The sequence below is a fragment of the Lactuca saligna genome, chromosome 7, assembly GCF_052625555.1.
Source record: "Lactuca saligna cultivar CGN05327 chromosome 7, ASM5262555v1, whole genome shotgun sequence".
NCBI classification, from domain to species: domain Eukaryota; kingdom Viridiplantae; phylum Streptophyta; class Magnoliopsida; order Asterales; family Asteraceae; genus Lactuca; species Lactuca saligna.
The window spans coordinates 149,603,901-149,624,765 of record NC_136423.1 but is presented as its reverse complement, the minus strand read 5'-3'; the positions used below and the strand labels follow the sequence as shown (position 1 = coordinate 149,624,765).

The 20,865-nt window shown below is 39.7% G+C and overlaps 1 protein-coding gene across 1 annotated transcript; it reads right to left on the bottom strand.

Annotated features, from left to right (window-relative positions):
- Nucleotides 1-856: 856 nt before the first annotated feature.
- LOC145007334 (vesicle-associated protein 1-2-like) lies at nucleotides 857-3,086 on the bottom strand. Its single transcript, XM_078966291.1, has 5 exons — nucleotides 2,938-3,086; nucleotides 2,586-2,747; nucleotides 2,448-2,504; nucleotides 1,530-1,652; nucleotides 857-967 (listed from the first exon to the last, which is right to left on the bottom strand). The coding sequence occupies exons 1-5, from the start codon at nucleotides 3,046-3,048 to the stop codon at nucleotides 857-859; spliced, it is 564 nt and encodes a 187-aa protein (XP_078822417.1). The 5' UTR covers nucleotides 3,049-3,086.
- Between the last annotated feature and the right edge of the window lie 17,779 nt (nucleotides 3,087-20,865).

Sequence of the window (20,865 nt, the reverse complement as noted above, 5' to 3'; positions counted from 1 at the left end):
TTTCATCTGCAATTTCCATCATATTATTAGTAAATAAGGAACAGCCTAGAAGATTAGATAAAACACTATCCAGATGGTGTAGCATCAAGAAGTTCCTCAAGTTCAAAAATCCAATGAACACCACTAGACAGTTCGATGAACTTTCTATGCAGCTCCAAGATGTCACCAAAGGCCAAGAAGCTTTGAGATACAACTGATGCCAAAAACCGCAATGCTTGTGCAAGCTCACCTGCTAACAAAAAAATCCACTCACATCCAAAGCAAAAAAATAAAAGCCTAAATTTCATTAGGTTCAGGTAATCGATTCACAACTACTAAACTATTTCCAATTGTGGTAAACAAATGTCATGATGAATCGGAATTAAGAATGGGAATTGACCTTGAGTGGAAGTCAATGAACGATCAACTTTGTGCTCCATATCATATAACAAGCTCAATCCCCAAGTAACATTGTGGGGTAGTTGTTTGGTGACAAAGTCATCCAGTACTCCAAATAGCCATTTCTTCCTCAGAAGTATTTTAGCATGAGCAAGAAGCTCATTAAATCTTGACTCAATCATCTGTCAGACAAACCATATTCAAGTAGTATTATTATTATTAATATTATATTCCAAAATTCTCCTTTGTGGAAGGAAATATAAAAAAGAAAGAGGAGAGGCGTTACCGCTTTTTCTCGAGCACCACCTCCAAAGGAAGCAACCGATTCAGCATGTGTACGCAGCCTCTCGTGCATGGAGTCAAATACCACCTGGATTAGCATTTCCAGCAATCTACAGGGCATTTGAGTTGGCATGGTCTAAATTTGTTGGTGTCACAACAAGAATTAAACAGTTGGGAGCCTTAATGCATGACATTATCATTGTTCTGATGCGAGAGTTATGTCAAGAACATTAGGAGAGAAAAACTTTAAACGAATTTGCTTGTCAGAAACACCCTTGTTTCCCCGTGCTTCCCTGTCAGCCTCAGCCTATAGTATCCAAATTGTAAATTAAGAATTCAGTGATCTAATCTCACTTGACAAGAATATAAAGTGCTTGAACTTTCTATTTAGAGGCTCATGATCATACATAATTCAAGGACACAATTACTCTGTTAACATGTAAACAACAAAATTCTATCAGATGAAAGTTTCTGTAGGTAGTAAAATTGGTCTAGGGAACTAATTTTATGAATATGAACAATAATTTTACTTCGTATTAATCTTTCACAGGTAGTAGAGTTGAACAAGCTATGATATAATATCACTGAAGCAACAATCCCTTGTTCACCAAACTTGGCTACACTTCCATGACTTAAATGTTGAGACAACTGATTTATACATATCCAAGATCAAGTCATTGGCCTTATCTCCAATAGCATTAATAGCAACCCGATGAAAAAAATTGCTCAACTAGTAAGTCATTTTACATATTTACAACCACATTTTTAACGATAAATGAAAAAAAAATACCTGGAGGCCATATTTGTCGGATTGAACAGTCATATTAGATAAAATTTCCATATTTGTAACTTGGAGGCCATATTTATACCTCCATTTGCATTCCTGCTAATAATTCCACAACTGGATCATGCATGTTACTTGTAATTCCAACTAATTTTAAAGCTAAAGAGTTAGCCAATCCCATGTGGCCATCTATTCTTGAAAGCCATACCTGTCAAGATTGAAAAGTCTAATTGTGATTAAGTGGGGTTTAATTACAGTTTATATAATTTGTATTTAGTTTTTTCTTACAGGATGATGAGGTGTAATATAAGCATATCATAGTTGGAAGTACATTAAAATTTAAGTCTTGATGAGAAAAAAATAGAATTTTCAAAATACAATTAATGGCTTGTAAGATAAATATATTTAAAGTATAATGTTATAATGATGAAAGAAATGCACAAATAAATTAAAGTATGTTGCTATGATTTGCATTTAGCCCTAAACTGAAAAGAACAAAACACAAATGTTATATGTATATCATATGAAGAAGGTGAGGAATTTTAGAACCTGGAGTCCTCCAAAAAGCAAATGGACATGAGAATCAATAAATCCATGGATCAACAACTTGGTCTAAAAGGCAAGTGAAGATGGTATTCACGTTGGTTGCAAGATTACCAGGCTGTACACAATCCATCCCATGTCCTTTCTTCAACAACACTTCAGATCAGGGGCAATATAGTCCGATGTCCCCACTGTTGAAAACGCCTTCTCTCACATAAACAAGCAATCTGTGGTCATCTTCACATCAATATCCAATCAATTTCACCAAATTGGGATGTCTGAGCTGACCAAGGAAATTAACTTCAGTCTACAACAAAAAACGCCATTACATATATAGATTAGAATGGTATAAGGAAGATAAAACAAAACAAAGAACTAGTTGTTAGAAGGACAGAGAACTAGAGGAGCTTACAAGCCTTTCTCTGTGGCCTTGAAGACCCTCCCAAACATTTTAAAAAACTAAAAACAAACTCACCTCGGAAGATTTATCTTGAGATTCAACGTAGCTTCTTGAAACCTACATGAATCACGAAATAAATTTATATAAAAATAAAAAGAAAATAAAATATTTATCACGAATAAATAAATAAAAAGGAACCTCGGGCCCACTGAAATTCCCCTTATCTAATATGGCTGGTGACTTTGGTGAAAAGAGTGGTTCTTCTTTAGCTTGTGCAATGGCTGAAGTTGATGGATTTGGAGGAAGATAAACCACTTTTAATTTGCACTCTTCCAATTTACGCCCTGGTTCTTTAGTAAACTGTTTTATAAAAATCATTATACAGTAAAAATTCTTGATTTTATAAAAAATTATTTTTTGGATCAAAATCAAGCATATTTAGTTCCTTCTTCCCCTTTATCTTAGATCTCAAATGTTAACCATTTACACAAAGAATTAGAAAAAGGTGAAAGGGTAAATTGGGTATATCATATAATATGTTCTTACTTACCATTTCAGGGGTTATGTCCTTAGGAGTTGCTCCAGGGCTTGCAATTACACTCTGAAGGAGAAATTTATCTTTACATTGCATGTCAGGAGGAGCATCTTTCTGAGCTTGCATTGTTACTGTAGCAAAACAGATAAAATAATGAAAGTATAAAAGCTTAGCTTCTTTTGATTGTAAGGAATTTGAAGTTTGAGTCTCATTCTGTAGCTTAGAATCTAACAATATCGGTTCAAAATAATGAGTAAGAGGCCTAAATGAATGATCAATCACATAAATTGGGTTTAACAGGTAATTTGTAGAATAAATTGATTTCAATTCTGAGCTTGGGTATGGCAAATTGAATTATAGAAGCTAATGGAGGCAGAGATTTGAGACCAACCCAAACATTCTTATCAATATAGCCCTTGTAAACAGCCTTTGTTACAGAATTACCTGTCATGAGGGCAATATCTTGAAGTAAAGCTTTCTTTCGTTCCCCAACACCAGGACATTTCACAATAGCAACCCTAAGTAAACCTTGATTTCTGTTAACAATTAGGGTTTCAAGAACTAAGATTAAGATATCTTCAGCAAAAATGAGCAAAGGGACACTTAATTGAGTACACTTTTCTAGCAATGGGACAATTTCTTTCACAGATGATATCTTTTGATCTGTTATCAGGACTTTAGCATTTTCAAATTCCACAGAAAAATTGTTCTGATTTGTGACAAAATGAGGTGACATGTATCCTTTGTCGATCTGTAGGGAAAGTATTCCTGGATAGACATTAAAATATGAAAATGAAAAAGATAAAAAGAATGTATGAATAAAATATCACAAGATGTATTTCACTTGATACCTTCATTCCTTCTTCAACAATCACAGAAGTTTCACTTGATGAAGAAGATTCAATAGAAATTATTCCATCATGACCGATTTTATCAATGGCTTCATCAATTAAGTTTCCAATAAATTCATCATTTACAGCAGAGATGGAATCTATGGCTGTGAACAGGAAGAAAAGAATCTTTAGAGTTTAGAGAATCTGATGAAAGAAAACACTAAAAAGAAAAGAAATTTACCTTTTATATCATCTCTTTTGCTGACTGGAATCATTTTCTTTTTCAAAACTTTGATCAATTCTTTGAGACAAACAATTTTGACCAATAAGAACATTGACCACAAATCACATATATCTTAACAGTAAACAGGGGAAGAAAAGAAGCATACTAGCAAAGAATAAGACCAGGACCGAGTCGAGAAGTACTAACCCTCGTAGATGTCGAGGAGTGTTAGAGGGATTACGGAGAATCAGATAAGGTCGGCGGAGAAGGAACCTTAACATATGAAGAGGGTGTCAGTGGGATTACGAAGAAGCAGCTCCATCGAGCTTACCCTAGCACCGACTTTGAATGGAGAATGCAAAATCTTGCTTGGAAGGTGACGTATTACTGACGTACCATAGCAGAATGAAGACGGAGTACTTCCACGATGAAGAAGTTGGCGTTTCAGTTCATGCATCGTTATCTTTGAGTTGTGAGAGAGATTACACTAAGAAATTGAAAGAGGATGCGATGGAATGATGAGTGGGAATAAACCCTAAAAATGGATCGACAAATTTGCCCCTGAAATTTGGTTTACCGCGCTGCTCTCATTATCTCCGGATGAGCTGCTAGTGAGAACCCCGGCACCAGAGGACTCTCCAACATCTTCTCTACCACTGCTCGTCTCGACGTTGACGATGGCGGAGGGTCGGCGATGGTGGAGGGTCGACGACCATGAAAGAGCACATAACGGTGGCCGGAGTGCGAGGGGAGTAGTTGGCGGTCGTGTGGGGAGGGGAAAGATGAATCGTCGATTGTGGGGATAAAGAACGATGCGTCAAAAAATGCTTAGGGCAAAGAGGGAAAGAGGGAAGGGAAAGCGGGATTTTCTAATTTTTGGGTTTTCTTTTCCCGCTTGCAACTAAACAACCCGTGTTTCATTAAAAAATATAAAACGACATGTCTAGATGACGCACGTTTTATAATAAGCGCCCTCTGTGTTTTTTTTCTGACACTAATTTTAGGGTACGCAAAAATGCGCGTCTGAAATCCTTAAAATTTTTAAAGAGATGACATTATTTTTAGGTTACCCACTTTTGCGTGTTATAAATCAATGCGTATCATAAAATGCGCGTCGTAAAAGGCTGTTTTTCTAGTAGTGATGGTCTTTATCACGGCCTTAACCTCGACTATGGCTCGGTTCTATGGCAGCAACTCATTCAGAGCCTTGCCTCCTCCTCTCGCCACACTGAGGTATCCTACGCCAGGTTCTGGTCGCTCATCACCAAGTGGGCCATGGATAAATTTCATGTTCCTACTGTTGCAGGTTCCCTTCTCTCCAACATCAGCGTCTTCCACACCACCAAAATTATTGTCACCGATCCGACAAAATTTTCTTTCATCGGATCCATTCCGGACTCTATGTCCGTTGGGGTGTCAAAGGAGAGCATCATCATGAAAGCCTACAAGGACTTTCGTCCTTCGGGCCCAAGGGAACTTTCTGCTGAAATGGTTCAGTCCATTAATGATGCAGATAAACCTGCTGCTCGAGGAAAGAAACCCGAGCAAGGGAAGATAAAGAAAGCAACAAAGGGGGCAAAGGGTCCTTCTCCTAAGAAGCGAAAACCCTCAAAACCAGATCTTTCCCCACCAACAAAGAAGAAGAGAGTCCAACCCAAGAGAAAACTTATTCTCTCCTCTTCCTCTAGCGACTCGGAAGAGAACCACTCTAACTCCGATGAGTCAGCTAGAGGCGAAACCCCGCCTCACTCCCCTGATCATGAGGTAAATATTTCATCAAAACCTCCTTCACCTTCTCCTATACCCACCTCTTCCATTCCCATCATAACCTCCTCCATTTCCATTCCCTCCATATCTGACCCTATTTCCATTCCCCCCCCCCCCCATAACTACTCCTCTTCAAACTACATCAACCACCCATCCCCCACCACTTTTTACAGAAGCCACCACCATTACCACCCGTGAGGTTCTAACCAACGTATCTGATACGGGGGGTTTCTACTTCACAACCCGATCCTACATCTGCACCCGAACCCACTATCACTACCGAACCACCCACTGCACCCTTATCTCCCACTCTATCTGCTGAAACCGAAACCTTTTTGGGAGGGGAGGATACCGTTTTTTACTCCATCTACTACAGCCCCTATCAACTTTAGAGTGATGATGATGATGATGCTCTGGTCACCAAAAAGCACATCAAGGAGCTCCACGAGAAGATTGACAATCTTGTGGCTTCTTCCTCCTCCTCAACATCTCACTTTTCAGAGGCTGCTATTCAAAGTATGGTGGAGTCACTTACAAAATCACATGAAGCCTCTATCAGCACAGCTGCTGCTGCCATTGATAAATCCACGCAGGCTAGTGCTGTTGCGACCGAAAAAGTCGAAAAACTATTTCAAGACGCCCAGATCTGGCTGGAGTCTTTACAGGCAACTTCAGAGTTAAACACTAAGAAGATCCGCACCATTGTGGAGAAGCTGGTCCATTCCTTTGAGACGGAAAAAGATCAATTTGTCAGCTTCCGCCAAAAACTCAAAGAAGATAACCAATCATTTCAGTCTTCGGTTGCGGATCGTCTTCTCTCATTCCAAGCCACTCTTGCCGCCGAATCTACCACAAAGGAAGAGCTTGCCCGAAAGTCTTCCGAGCTTACCTTGGCAACTCATCAGCTCTCCCAGGCCGAGAAGGAGATCGATTCTCTTCGGTCCGAGAAAGCTGTGGTTAGGAGTTGTGTTTCAGATGTCCACGGAGCTTTGTCTAATATCATTGAAGCCCATGATCCGATTCTCAACTATTCGGTGAGGCGAAGTCTTGCAGAGAAGCTCGCTCCTGCTCTTGCCCTTCTTAGCCGTATTGAAGGCATTCCTGAGCAGGAGGACCATCCGAAACAAAGGGGAGAAAAGAAGAAGTCCACAGCTCAACAGAAACCCCCTCCAAGTTCCCTACCTCAATCAATTCCACTTTCATCACTTGTCCCTCCAAAAGCAACCAAACCAACATCTGGTCCTTCATCAGGTTTGAGTGCTCAAGCCAAAGCCAAGCAAATTGTCGACGACAGTGATGAAAGTGATGATCAAAAGCCGATTGTCAGCTTGGTCAGGAAGCAGACCAGAGAGAGAGAACTTGATGAAAATGCTTGTATAGTCAGGGAAGCTGAGGCCAAGGAGAGGAAGATGAAGGAGGCTCATGATCTCCTTGAAAGCAAGAAAACTCTGTTTCCTCCTTGGACCCTCGAGGTGCTCATCAAAGAAGCCATTGAGTCCCCTTGCACTCTATGGCTAGAACCGGTCATCTCACTAGACCGTGTCAACTCAGTCGATTCCCAGTTTGACATGCCCCTGGCCCGAAAGGCCTTCATCTTCCATGCGTTCGCTCATATAGCTGAAGTTCCCCATCCTCACCCGAAGGTGGATAGGGAGCTTATAGACTATTACCTGAGGACTGCTCAACCTCAGTACCAAACTTGGAGCGCACAGAAGATAACCAACGTTCGGGTACTCAAGCCTATTCGTGAAGGTAACTTTGTTAATGTCAGATTCAAGGTCTTGAGGGGATCTGAAAAATCTGAGCACTCTATCTCTCTGGCTGATCTTCCCAACCTTAACCCTCACGATTGGATCGTTCTGCACAACATTCTTCTTGTCAATGAAGCTGAATATGGTCCGGTCATAAACCATTTCAAGAGAATGTTAGTTTGCTATATTTTGGAGGTGGCTAAGCTTGATCAAGAGATTGCTAATATCATGAGGAAGAAGCCCATCGTCACTCCAGTCGGTTCTGCTAGCGATATAAACCGAATGAAGATGGGAAAGATTGACCCGAAACAGAACTCAGTCATGATCACTAGAGCAGAAGGCCAGAAATTCCTGTTTGCTTTGGCTGACAAACATCTCTACACCACTACTTGTCTAGAGCATGTTCTGGGTATAATCAATCGTTGCAAGCAGAACACGGATAGTGATAAAAAGTACTTCAATGATATGATAAACTGGTACATTCACTTCCATCAAACACTTCTTGCTATCATCCCCTGCCTGTTCAAGACAGTCAAGAAAGCCAGTGCTGCGGGGGCAAGCAAGTTGGAGTGAAGTCTCGCCTCAATTGACGCAAAGGGGGAGATTGTTGGGTTATTGGTATTGCGTCTTGGGCTCGCTTCCTAGCCCATCCTTTATGCGGTATGGGCCTGTCCATATGTATCTTATTTTCTAGGGTTTGTGTATTTATAGATGCTTGCATGCATCTTTTACGTAACCGATAGATCAGGGTTTTACGGTGTAATTATACAAGTTATCTTTTTGTAACCCTAGGATCCTCTACAGTGGAAGTTCTTCATCGAGCTCTGCTGAGGATTGAAATTTTTAATCATTCAACATATTCAAATCCATTCTTGGGTATTGCTTTACATTCTTTATATACCTGTTTCAAAGATCTATTCGATCTTAAAGATATTTTTATCTCTTCAATCTCGACACAAACTCCCCCAAGACATGGCCGCCACCGCCTTAGTCCCCACAACATGACCGACCTCTTCCCACAGTCAGAAGCTCGATTTCTTAGAAGATACGAAACAAATCCCACCTTTATTCCTCATTACAGAAGCTCATTTACTACGTATTCTCCATGTCATCGATCTATCGGTGCCTGGCAATAGGGTCCTTGGCCCCAAATAAATCCGGTTCTCCATAGGCCTTAAACTCCCAAAATGAGGGAGTTCGAGCACCTAACTGCCCTGAAGCGATCTCTACCTGAAGGGCCCCAAGTCACTCATCCATAAACTCCATAATCCTCTCCTTGATGGTACCAAAAATCACAGGGGTGGCATCCATGATACTGTGAGTGATCTCAGAAGTGATAAACTTGCACAACCGCTCATCAATGGGTTCGGTACCAGTGCCTGAACCAGATCCAAAAGCTCCTCCTCGAGTAGACACCATGATCAACACTAAATAGAATAAAAACATACAAATGATCAGAAAAAATATTAAGAGAACTTCCTCTCTACAAGACCTTTAGAAGTTCCAAGATCGTTCTTGTCTCCAATACAGATCATATGCTTCCAATACTACGGGCCCAATAATATCTTCCAAACCTATATGCACTTTCCTCAAGAAACATCCCGAACCCTCTAAATTGCTATAACAAATCCATAGACACTAGCCCTATGCTAAACAACATACATATCCCACTATGACATGTCTTAGACTCTCCTAAGGAATTCTCTACTCAACCGCCTTGTAATATCGATGACCCCAATCAACACCGTTGGTTGCCTTATGCATGCAAGTTGTACACAAATGGGATGACATAGATTGTCGAATAATGATTCTACCCTAATTCCACAACCAAACAAGGAACAAGAGATGAGGCTAAACTGATTATTACAAGGCTATATGAATCTAATCGTATACAACTTTTAAAGCATACACTTAGCAAATAACTAAGTCAATATCAACTGCAAGTAACATGCAACATCTAATTCTCCTAGGCTATAGTGCATCACACAAATCATACAATTCTATCTTATGATTCCTGAAGGTATCCTTAGCCCTATTCTAGCATGCAATTTAGATATCATGCATACTAATTATAACATATGGGTATGAGTATTTTGGGAACCACTTACTTGATCTTAGCTTATTGCACACATCACACCCCCCCCCCTTTTACTTGGTGAAAAGATTTTGAGAAATTAAATTTTCTTTTTAAAAAATTACAATTTCCTCACTTTGAGTTTTGACACACCCGAGAGTATGCCCAAATCTCTCTAACCAAGGCTCTGATACTAACTTGTAACAACCTAAAAACCATGATAAAATTTTTCATTATTAAAACCAATAGTTTCATTCACCAAATATCTCCAAGTCAATCACCAAATACAATATCTAAATATTAGAGTACCAATATCCAAAAAGTGCAGAAATGATTAGGGGGTATGTTGTACCATCATGCTGGGCCCCTCCCTTTTGTACCAAAAGTACCTAAAACCATAAACAAAAATTGTAAGCACAAGGCTTAGTGACTTTCCCAAATCACCACATACCAATCATATAATTAGGGCTAACTCTGGGGTATATTCCAACATAATACACAAATATGGGCCTAGCCCTGGGACCTAACCCTAGGGTTTCTTCCAACCAATCGTATAATCATGGGTCCAAGCCTAAGGTGTATTTCAACCTAATCAAACAATAATGGGCCTAGCCTTAGGGTTAATTTCAATCCAATCAGACAAACATATAAAATTCATATAACAACTAGCATCCTACATAAATAATCTGGTGGGTCGGCATTGGTACTTCGACCCACAAGTGCAGTGAGGAGAATCACCTCAATTGAAGATATCTAAAACACACACTCAAGCTGCTGCTACTACGACTCCTTACAATGATCATAACCCAAGATTAATTCTAATTAATAATCAGGATTCTAACCCTATAAACGAAGTCTAATTCATCCTTTAACTTATTAAAGGAAAAAGACCATTTTGCCTTTCCTATACATGACCCAACTAGACAAGGTCCAAAACCCATAATGACCCAAGGCCCAAAAGGTTTTTTAAGAGTATGCTTGGCGTATTCCTTACTATGCTCATCGTACAACTCAATCTCGAAAAGGGTTACGGAGCCACATCCCACTATGCCCAGCGTACTCAGGAGTACACCATGCGTAACCCTCTGAAGTCCAAACTATCTTTTAATGTCTTAATGCTTTAAGACTTGATGTCCAAACTTCAGATCTAAGCCTAATAAACGTCTAAAATCATAAAGTTGCTAGCTTTATGCCTTTGCATGGCTAAAAGGAGCCCTAAACCAAAACCCTAACTCATAAAACCATTTAAAACTCCATATCTCTTTCATAGAAGAATAACAAGGACCAAGCTTGCATTTTTATGACACTAAACACTCTAAAATGCTTGAAAGGACAACTTAAATGGTTTGGAGTATACAATACTCAATAGACAAAGATTTTTGGGACAAAAAGGTCATAACTTGCAACCTAACAAGATCTAGCAAGGTAAGCATAAAGATTTTAATTTTATACCTCCAGAAGATACACAAAGATGAGAAGAATTTGTATCCAAAAGCTTGAGAGAAACACCACAAATTCAAAGGTCCTCCTTCACCACCAAGAGTACCAAAATATCACTAAAAAGCTTCAAACGTTGCACATAGGAATTAAGGTTTCAAGATAATAGAAAAAGGGATGGAGGCTGGAGGTAAGGAGAGGTTTGAGGCCATTAAGTTCTTTAAATAGGGTCAAAACCCTAAAATTAGGATTCGAAATCTTTATGAGTACGACATGCATACTCTTACTTATGCACATCATACTCAAAAGAAATCTAGCCACTCATTAATCAACTACGCCCGACATACGAGGAGGTACGCCCCACATAAGGACCAATTTTGCAAAGATTTTAAAATTAGAGCAAAGAATGAAAGGTAATTGGAAAACGGGTGTTACAAGTCAAAAGGTTGATTTTTTGAGAAAATCGAGTGTCACAACGTGACAGTTGGGTAGTCACGGTCTAACAAGAAAAAAAATACGAGAAATGGGTTTCAGACCATCCTCACGATGTGAGACATAAGGTGTCACGATGTGAAACCTGCTTCAGCCCAAACCCGTGATCTTTTCGGGTTTCCTACGTATTTCCCCTCTAAGTCAATTTTAGGGTTCATTATCAGCCTCCAACGCCCTTTTTCCTCAAAAAAAACCCTAACCCTAATTCCCTTGGTGATTATTGGACTTTTGGAGAATTTGTTGGCTTGAAAAAGAAGAGAAGAAGGTGTTCTGTTAGTGGAGCTTACAATAAAACATCATCATCATCATCATCTCATGACCTTTGTAAGTGTTAAAGGATCAAAATTTATTGCTTAAAGTGGTTAGATCTAAGTTCTTGTCCCATGTATTTTATGCTTAAGCAATTTTGAATGGCAGAAAAACATAAAGTTGGAAACTTTATGCATTCTAAGGGTCCCTTGAATATGATAATGTTCATATCTAGAAGTTGGTTGGTTATTGGATCTATGCATGTGCGTTTTGATTTAATGTTTTCATTTTTTTTGACCTATAATGGATAGAGGACATGCATAAGGCATGCATGCCCATACAGTAATCATTTTTATGGACCTATGTAGACCCTTTTTACTTCTAGAAGAGTTAGGGTGAAAGACTTAATGGATTAAGGACTTAAATCTTTGGATTTATGCTTCAGACTGTAGTCACGACGTGACACAAGGTGTGTCACGATGTGACCATGAAAGATCCCATATCTGCTGAAGTCTTTTGGGGCTCACGACGTGACAGATGGATGTTGTGTCACACCCCTGAATCGTCAAACAAACGGCGGAAATGTTCGGAGGTGGATGACGTCATATGTAGTATCACAACAATTGCATCATAGTAACCAAAGTAAACATAACCATTGCAATACAATAAGAATACTTACATTTGTTGTTTTGTACAAGTTTGTATACATCAAAAGTAGCAAAAGATAAAGAAGAGACTCCAAAACACTCCGTCTTCTCCAAAAGTCGGCTAGTGTACCTGTCTACTGTTGTCCTAAGAATACAAGCGGTTTTGAAAACATATCACCATAAAGCTGGTGAGTTCATAAGCATGTTTTTGTTTTGAAAACTAGTCACTAAATTTGTATAAATGTTTGATTTCACTTCTATGTAGAGCATGTTTCGCTTTGAAAACTAGTCACTGAATTTGTATAAATGTTTGATTGCTTATCCAGAAAATCCAATATTTTATATCATGTTTGTTTGTAACTATATGTAAAGTATGATTTGTTTCAAAACCTTGGCTACCAATATGTAAAGTAGTTTTATTACTTAAAATAAAACCAAACATTGTATCCCTGGAATACCCTCCAATATAGTATGTAGGTAGTCTTATTAATTAAAATAAAACTATTGAAGAATGATAATCCCGTAAAGGAAGGTTAGTTTATACTATTGTGAGTTCGTATAGCCATGCTAATATGACTAATGACCTCCGCGACGTTTCTTCAGGAGTCGTATGTTATGAAATTTGTCACCACAGGCATGCCTGCCTAACTGTAGCTAACAGTTCAGGTGTGGGATTGTCGGTCCCGAATAGATCTATTCACAAATCTCACGCTCTCCCTCCAGGAGACTCTGGCTATACTAAATGTAGAGGATTTACTAGTACCTCGAAGGGTACAATGAAGAGAGGTCTCACAATCCTGTATTAACTAGTTTAAGTGTTATTGTGTATCATTGTTCTCGTGTTAGAAATCGTTTGTGTACTGAGTAGAGTATAAATAATTATACACAAATAATTATTTAGTATGATACTCTTGTTACCAGCACGTAGAAATGGATAAACTAAATCTATCATAGTTTATATGTTCGAACGTGTATGTAGTTTGAATTTGTAAAACTGGTAATGAATTTCCCAAACTATACCTATTATAGTTTCACTGATATGTTATGTTCATGTACTGTTCTGAAAACTATGCAATTAGGTTTTGAAAATGTCCCTTATGCTCCACATAATACAAAGGGAATAAATGTCTATATGATTTATAAAACACGTTAGATCGTATCAATTGCATAAGTTCTAACTTGTTGAAAACATTTCTTTTTAGTTCACAAAATCCTTTTGTGTTTGGCTTGTATTCCCCCTGAAAACGTTTAAAAACCTTAAAATCATAGGGGTATGAACTCACTGTTTACTTGTGTGATTCGAATGTCGTGTCGATAGGGATGCTGAGTGTCAACTGATATTTCGTACGCAAATGGATCCTATTAACATATAATAGCACATATATGTATTAGATTAGGATGTTTTATGACTAGACATGATAGGAAACCACTCTAAGGACCTGGAAATGCTTGAACCTAGTGTGCGAACCATATATGATCGAATGAGGTAGGTGTATGACCACCCTAAGGGTGTGTACGGTCATGGGTGTACGGCCCATGAGTGTACGATCGTACACTCATGATAGGGAGTGTTTTTGAGGTGTTTCCAAGGTTCTACAAGCATCCAAGGAGTGGCTCTGTATTGCAAGTTTGATGCCAAATATAATCATCAAAGTGGGTGTACAACCATAAGGGTGTGTGTGCGGCCGTACAAAGGGGCGTGCGACTGTACAGATGGGTGTGCGGCTGTACACTCTCCATGTTCATGCCCAAGATGTCGATTTTGAGGTGCATGAAGGCTAATACCAAGTCCAACTGGAAGATAGGGGCCAAACTCTCACTTTGGAGAGCCTTTAAGGTGTGTATGGTCACCTTATGAAGGTGTGCGGTCGTACACATTCTAAGTGATGAAGAACAAGGTTGAAACATGAAGAATCAAGGGATTTTTCCAGAATAACAAGCTAGGGGATGAATCACTTACATTTTTGAAGCCTTTGGAGGGTTCTTTGATAAAGATTATAGAGAGAGAAAGTGGTAGAGTGCAGCCAAAAGAAGAAAAGGGTGAAAGAGAGGAGGTATCATCATATTTATAGGGGTGGGTGACCCACCACCCCGAGTGTGCGGTTGTGGGGTGGGTGTGTGGCCGCACACCCATGTGTACGGCCGTACACTCCTCCCAAGAGGGTGTATGGCCGGATGTTGTGCTATGACTTGGAATAACTCGACCTAGAACCCAAAATTTGATTGTAATAGGCTTAAAATACTTTAACAAACCCTCAAACGGTGTCAAAAAGTGGCAGAATCGAGTTTAACATTGATAGAACTGACCAATTGTACAAGATAGAAGTTCCGGGTTGTCACATCATCCCCCGTTAGAGGGAATTTCGTCCCGAAATTCAAGAATAGAGATCCAAATCATGGTTTTGGAAAAAGATGGGGGTACTTCTGTTTCATTGAATCCTCACGCTCCCAAGTGAATTTAGGTCTCCGCTTGGCATTCCAGCGAACCTTCACTATCGGGATGTGACTTTGTTTTGTTTGTTTGACATCCGGATCCATGATTTCGATTGGTTCTTCCACGAAGTTGAGGTTCTCGTTGATTTCAATCTCATCGAGAGGAATCATAAGGGTCTCATCGGATAAACACTTCTTAAGATTCGAGACGTAGAAGACGGGATGGATGTTACTAAGCTTTTGAGGTAGGTGGAGTTATTGTGTATCATTGTTCTCGTGTTAGAAATCGTTTGTGTACTGAGTAGAGTATAAATAATTATACACAAATAATTATTTAGTATGATACTCTTGTTACGAGTACGTAGAAATGGATAAACTAAATCTATCATAGTTTATATGTTCGAACGTGTATGTAGTTTGAATTTGTAAAACTGGTAATGAATTTCCCAAACTATACCTATTATAGTTTCACTGATATGTTATGTTCATGTACTGTTCTGAAAACTATGCAATTAGGTTTTGAAAATGTCCCTTATGCTCCACATAATACAAAGGGAATAAATGTCTATATGATTTATAAAACACGTTAGATCGTATCAATTGCATAAGTTCTAACTTGTTGAAAACATTTCTATTTTAGTTCACAAAATCCTTTTGTGTTTGGCTTGTATTCCCCCTGAAAACGTTTAAAAACCTTAAAAGCATAGGGGTATGAACTCACTGTTTACTTGTGTGATTCGAATGTCGTGTCGATAGGGATGCTGAGTGTCAACTGATATTTCGTACGCAAATGGATCCTATTAACATATAATAGCACATATATGTATTAGATTAGGATGTTTTATGACTAGACATGATAGGAAACCACTCTAAGGACCTGGAAATGCTTGAACCTAGTGTGCGAACCATATATGATCGAATGAGGTAGGTGTATGACCACCCTAAGGGTGTGTACGGTCATGGGTGTACGGCCCATGAGTGTACGATCGTACACTCATGATAGGGAGTGCTTTTGAGGTGTTTCCAAGGTTCTACAAGCATCCAAGGAGTGGCTCTGTATTGCAAGTTTGATGCCAAATATAATCATCAAAGTGGGTGTACAACCATAAGGGTGTGTGTGCGGCCGTACAAAGGGGCGTGCGACTGTACAGATGGGTGTGCGGCTGTACACTCTCCATGTTCATGCCCAAGATGTCGATTTTGAGGTGCATGAAGGCTAATACCAAGTCCAACTGGAAGATAGGGGCCAAACTCTCACTTTGGAGAGCCTTTAAGGTGTGTATGGTCACCTTATGAAGGTGTGCGGTCGTACACATTCAAAGTGATGAAGAACAAGGTTGAAACATGAAGAATCAAGGGATTTTTCCAGAATAACAAGCTAGGGGATGAATCACTTACATTTTTGAAGCCTTTGGAGGGTTCTTTGATAAAGATTATAGAGAGAGAAAGTGGTAGAGTGCAGCCAAAAGAAGAAAAGGGTGAAAGAGAGGAGGTATCATCATATTTATAGGGGTGGGTGACCCACCACCCCGAGTGTGCGGTTGTGGGGTGGGTGTGTGGCCGCACACCCATGTGTACGGCCGTACACTCCTCCCAAGAGGGTGTATGGCCGGATGTTGTGCTATGACTTGGAATAACTCGACCTAGAACCCAAACTTTGATTGTAATAGGCTTAAAATACTTTAACAAACCCTCAAACGGTGTCAAAAAGTGGCAGAATCGAGTTTAACATTGATAGAACTGACCAATTGTACAAGATAGAAGTTCCGGGTTGTCACATCATCCCCCGTTAGAGGGAATTTCGTCCCGAAATTCAAGAATAGAGATCCAAATCATGGTTTTGGAAAAAGATGGGGGTACTTCTGTTTCATCGAATCCTCACGCTCCCAAGTGAATTTAGGTCTCCGCTTGGCATTCCAGCGAACCTTCACTATCGGGATGCGACTTTGTTTTGTTTGTTTAACATCCGGATCCATGATTTCGATTGGTTCTTCCACGAAGTTGAGGTTCTCGTTGATTTCAATCTCATCGAGAGGAATCATAAGGGTCTCATCGGATAAACACTTCTTAAGATTCGAGACGTAGAAGACGGGATGGATGTTACTAAGCTTTTGAGGTAGGTGGAGTTATTGTGTATCATTGTTCTCATGTTAGAAATCGTTTGTGTACTGAGTAGAGTATAAATAATTATAAACAAATAATTATTTAGTATGATACTCTTGTTACGAGTACGTAGAAATGGATAAACTAAATCTATCATAGTTTATATGTTCGAACGTGTATGTAGTTTGAATTTGTAAAACTGGTAATGAATTTCCCAAACTATACCTATTATAGTTTCACTGATATGTTATGTTCATGTACTGTTCTGAAAACTATGCAATTAGGTTTTGAAAATGTCCCTTATGCTCCACATAATACAAAGGGAATAAATGTCTATATGATTTATAAAACACGTTAGATCGTATCAATTGCATAAGTTCTAACTTGTTGAAAACATTTCTATTTTAGTTCACAAAATCCTTTTGTGTTTGGCTTGTATTCCCCCTGAAAACGTTTAAAAACCTTAAAAGCATAGGGGTATGAACTCACTGTTTACTTGTGTGATTCGAATGTCGTGTCGATAGGGATGCTGAGTGTCAACTGATATTTCGTACGCAAATGGATCCTATTAACATATAATAGCACATATATGTATTAGATTAGGATGTTTTATGACTAGACATGATAGGAAACCACTCTAAGGACCTGGAAATGCTTGAACCTAGTGTGCGAACCATATATGATCGAATGAGGTAGGTGTATGACCACCCTAAGGGTGTGTACGGTCATGGGTGTACGGCCCATGAGTGTACGATCGTACACTCATGATAGGGAGTGTTTTTGAGGTGTTTCCAAGGTTCTACAAGCATCCAAGGAGTGGCTCTGTATTGCAAGTTTGATGCCAAATATAATCATCAAAGTGGGTGTACAACCATAAGGGTGTGTGTGCGGCCGTACAAAGGGGCGTGCGACTGTACAGATGGGTGTGCGGCTGTACACTCTCCATGTTCATGCCCAAGATGTCGATTTTGAGGTGCATGAAGGCTAATACCAAGTCCAACTGGAAGATAGGGGCCAAACTCTCACTTTGGAGAGCCTTTAAGGTGTGTATGGTCACCTTATGAAGGTGTGCGGTCGTACACATTCTAAGTGATGAAGAACAAGGTTGAAACATGAAGAATCAAGGGATTTTTCCAGAATAACAAGCTAGGGGATGAATCACTTACATTTTTGAAGCCTTTGGAGGGTTCTTTGATAAAGATTATAGAGAGAGAAAGTGGTAGAGTGCAGCCAAAAGAAGAAAAGGGTGAAAGAGAGGAGGTATCATCATATTTATAGGGGTGGGTGACCCACCACCCCGAGTGTGCGGTTGTGGGGTGGGTGTGTGGCCGCACACCCATGTGTACGGCCGTACACTCCTCCCAAGAGGGTGTATGGCCGGATGTTGTGCTATGACTTGGAATAACTCGACCTAGAACCCAAAATTTGATTGTAATAGGCTTAAAATACTTTAACAAACCCTCAAACGGTGTCAAAAAGTGGCAGAATCGAGTTTAACATTGATAGAACTGACCAATTGTACAAGATAGAAGTTCCGGGTTGTCACATCATCCCCCGTTAGAGGGAATTTCGTCCCGAAATTCAAGAATAGAGATCCAAATCATGGTTTTGGAAAAAGATGGGGGTACTTCTGTTTCATTGAATCCTCACGCTCCCAAGTGAATTTAGGTCTCCGCTTGGCATTCCAGCGAACCTTCACTATCGGGATGTGACTTTGTTTTGTTTGTTTGACATCCGGATCCATGATTTCGATTGGTTCTTCCACGAAGTTGAGGTTCTCGTTGATTTCAATCTCATCGAGAGGAATCATAAGGGTCTCATCGGATAAACACTTCTTAAGATTCGAGACGTAGAAGACGGGATGGATGTTACTAAGCTTTTGAGGTAGGTGGAGTTATTGTGTATCATTGTTCTCGTGTTAGAAATCGTTTGTGTACTGAGTAGAGTATAAATAATTATACACAAATAATTATTTAGTATGATACTCTTGTTACGAGTACGTAGAAATGGATAAACTAAATCTATCATAGTTTATATGTTCGAACGTGTATGTAGTTTGAATTTGTAAAACTGGTAATGAATTTCCCAAACTATACCTATTATAGTTTCACTGATATGTTATGTTCATGTACTGTTCTGAAAACTATGCAATTAGGTTTTGAAAATGTCCCTTATGCTCCACATAATACAAAGGGAATAAATGTCTATATGATTTATAAAACACGTTAGATCGTATCAATTGCATAAGTTCTAACTTGTTGAAAACATTTCTATTTTAGTTCACAAAATCCTTTTGTGTTTGGCTTGTATTCCCCCTGAAAACGTTTAAAAACCTTAAAAGCATAGGGGTATGAACTCACTGTTTACTTGTGTGATTCGAATGTCGTGTCGATAGGGATGCTGAGTGTCAACTGATATTTCGTACGCAAATGGATCCTATTAACATATAATAGCACATATATGTATTAGATTAGGATGTTTTATGACTAGACATGATAGGAAACCACTCTAAGGACCTGGAAATGCTTGAACCTAGTGTGCGAACCATATATGATCGAATGAGGTAGGTGTATGACCACCCTAAGGGTGTGTACGGTCATGGGTGTACGGCCCATGAGTGTACGATCGTACACTCATGATAGGGAGTGTTTTTGAGGTGTTTCCAAGGTTCTACAAGCATCCAAGGAGTGGCTCTGTATTGCAAGTTTGATGCCAAATATAATCATCAAAGTGGGTGTACAACCATAAGGGTGTGTGTGCGGCCGTACAAAGGGGCGTGCGACTGTACAGATGGGTGTGCGACTGTACACTCTCCATGTTCATGCCCAAGATGTCGATTTTGAGGTGCATGAAGGCTAATACCAAGTCCAACTGGAAGATAGGGGCCAAACTCTCACTTTGGAGAGCCTTTAAGGTGTGTATGGTCACCTTATGAAGGTGTGCGGTCGTACACATTCTAAGTGATGAAGAACAAGGTTGAAACATGAAGAATCAAGGGATTTTTCCAGAATAACAAGCTAGGGGATGAATCACTTACATTTTTGAAGCCTTTGGAGGGTTCTTTGATAAAGATTATAGAGAGAGAAAGTGGTAGAGTGCAGCCAAAAGAAGAAAAGGGTGAAAGAGAGGAGGTATCATCATATTTATAGGGGTGGGTGACCCACCACCCCGAGTGTGAGGTTGTGGGGTGGGTGTGTGGCCGCACACCCATGTGTACGGCCGTACACTCCTCCCAAGAGGGTGTATGGCCGGATGTTGTGCTATGACTTGGAATAACTCGACCTAGAACCCAAACTTTGATTGTAATAGGCTTAAAATACTTTAACAAACCCTCAAACGGTGTCAAAAAGTGGCAGAATCGAGTTTAACATTGATAGAACTGACCAATTGTACAAGATAGAAGTTCCGGGTTGTCACATCATCCCCCGTTAGAGGGAATTTCGTCCCGAAATTCAAGAATAGAGATCCAAATCATGGTTTTGGAAAAAGATGGGGGTACTTCTGTTTCATTGAATCCTCACGCTCCCAAGTGAATTTAGGTCTCCGCTTGGCATTCCAGCGAACCTTCACTATCGGGATGCGACTTTGTTTTGTTTGTTTGACATCCGGATCCATGATTTCGATTGGTTCTTCCACGAAGTTGAGGTTCTCGTTGATTTCAATCTCATCGAGAGGAATCATAAGGGTCTCATCGGATGAACACTTCTTAAGATTCGAGACGTAGAAGACGGGATGGATGTTACTAAGCTTTTGAGGTAGGTGGAGTTTGTATGCTAACAGCCCCCCCCCCCCCCCCCCCCAAGGAGCTTCACCCCTAAAGAAGGTCTCCCTACCGTTGGAAATAAATCGACACGAAGCTTTCTACCATCACATGATGGCCAAAAAAATCTCCGTTTTCTTAATGTTCAACCCAAAAAATCACCGTTTTCAAAAA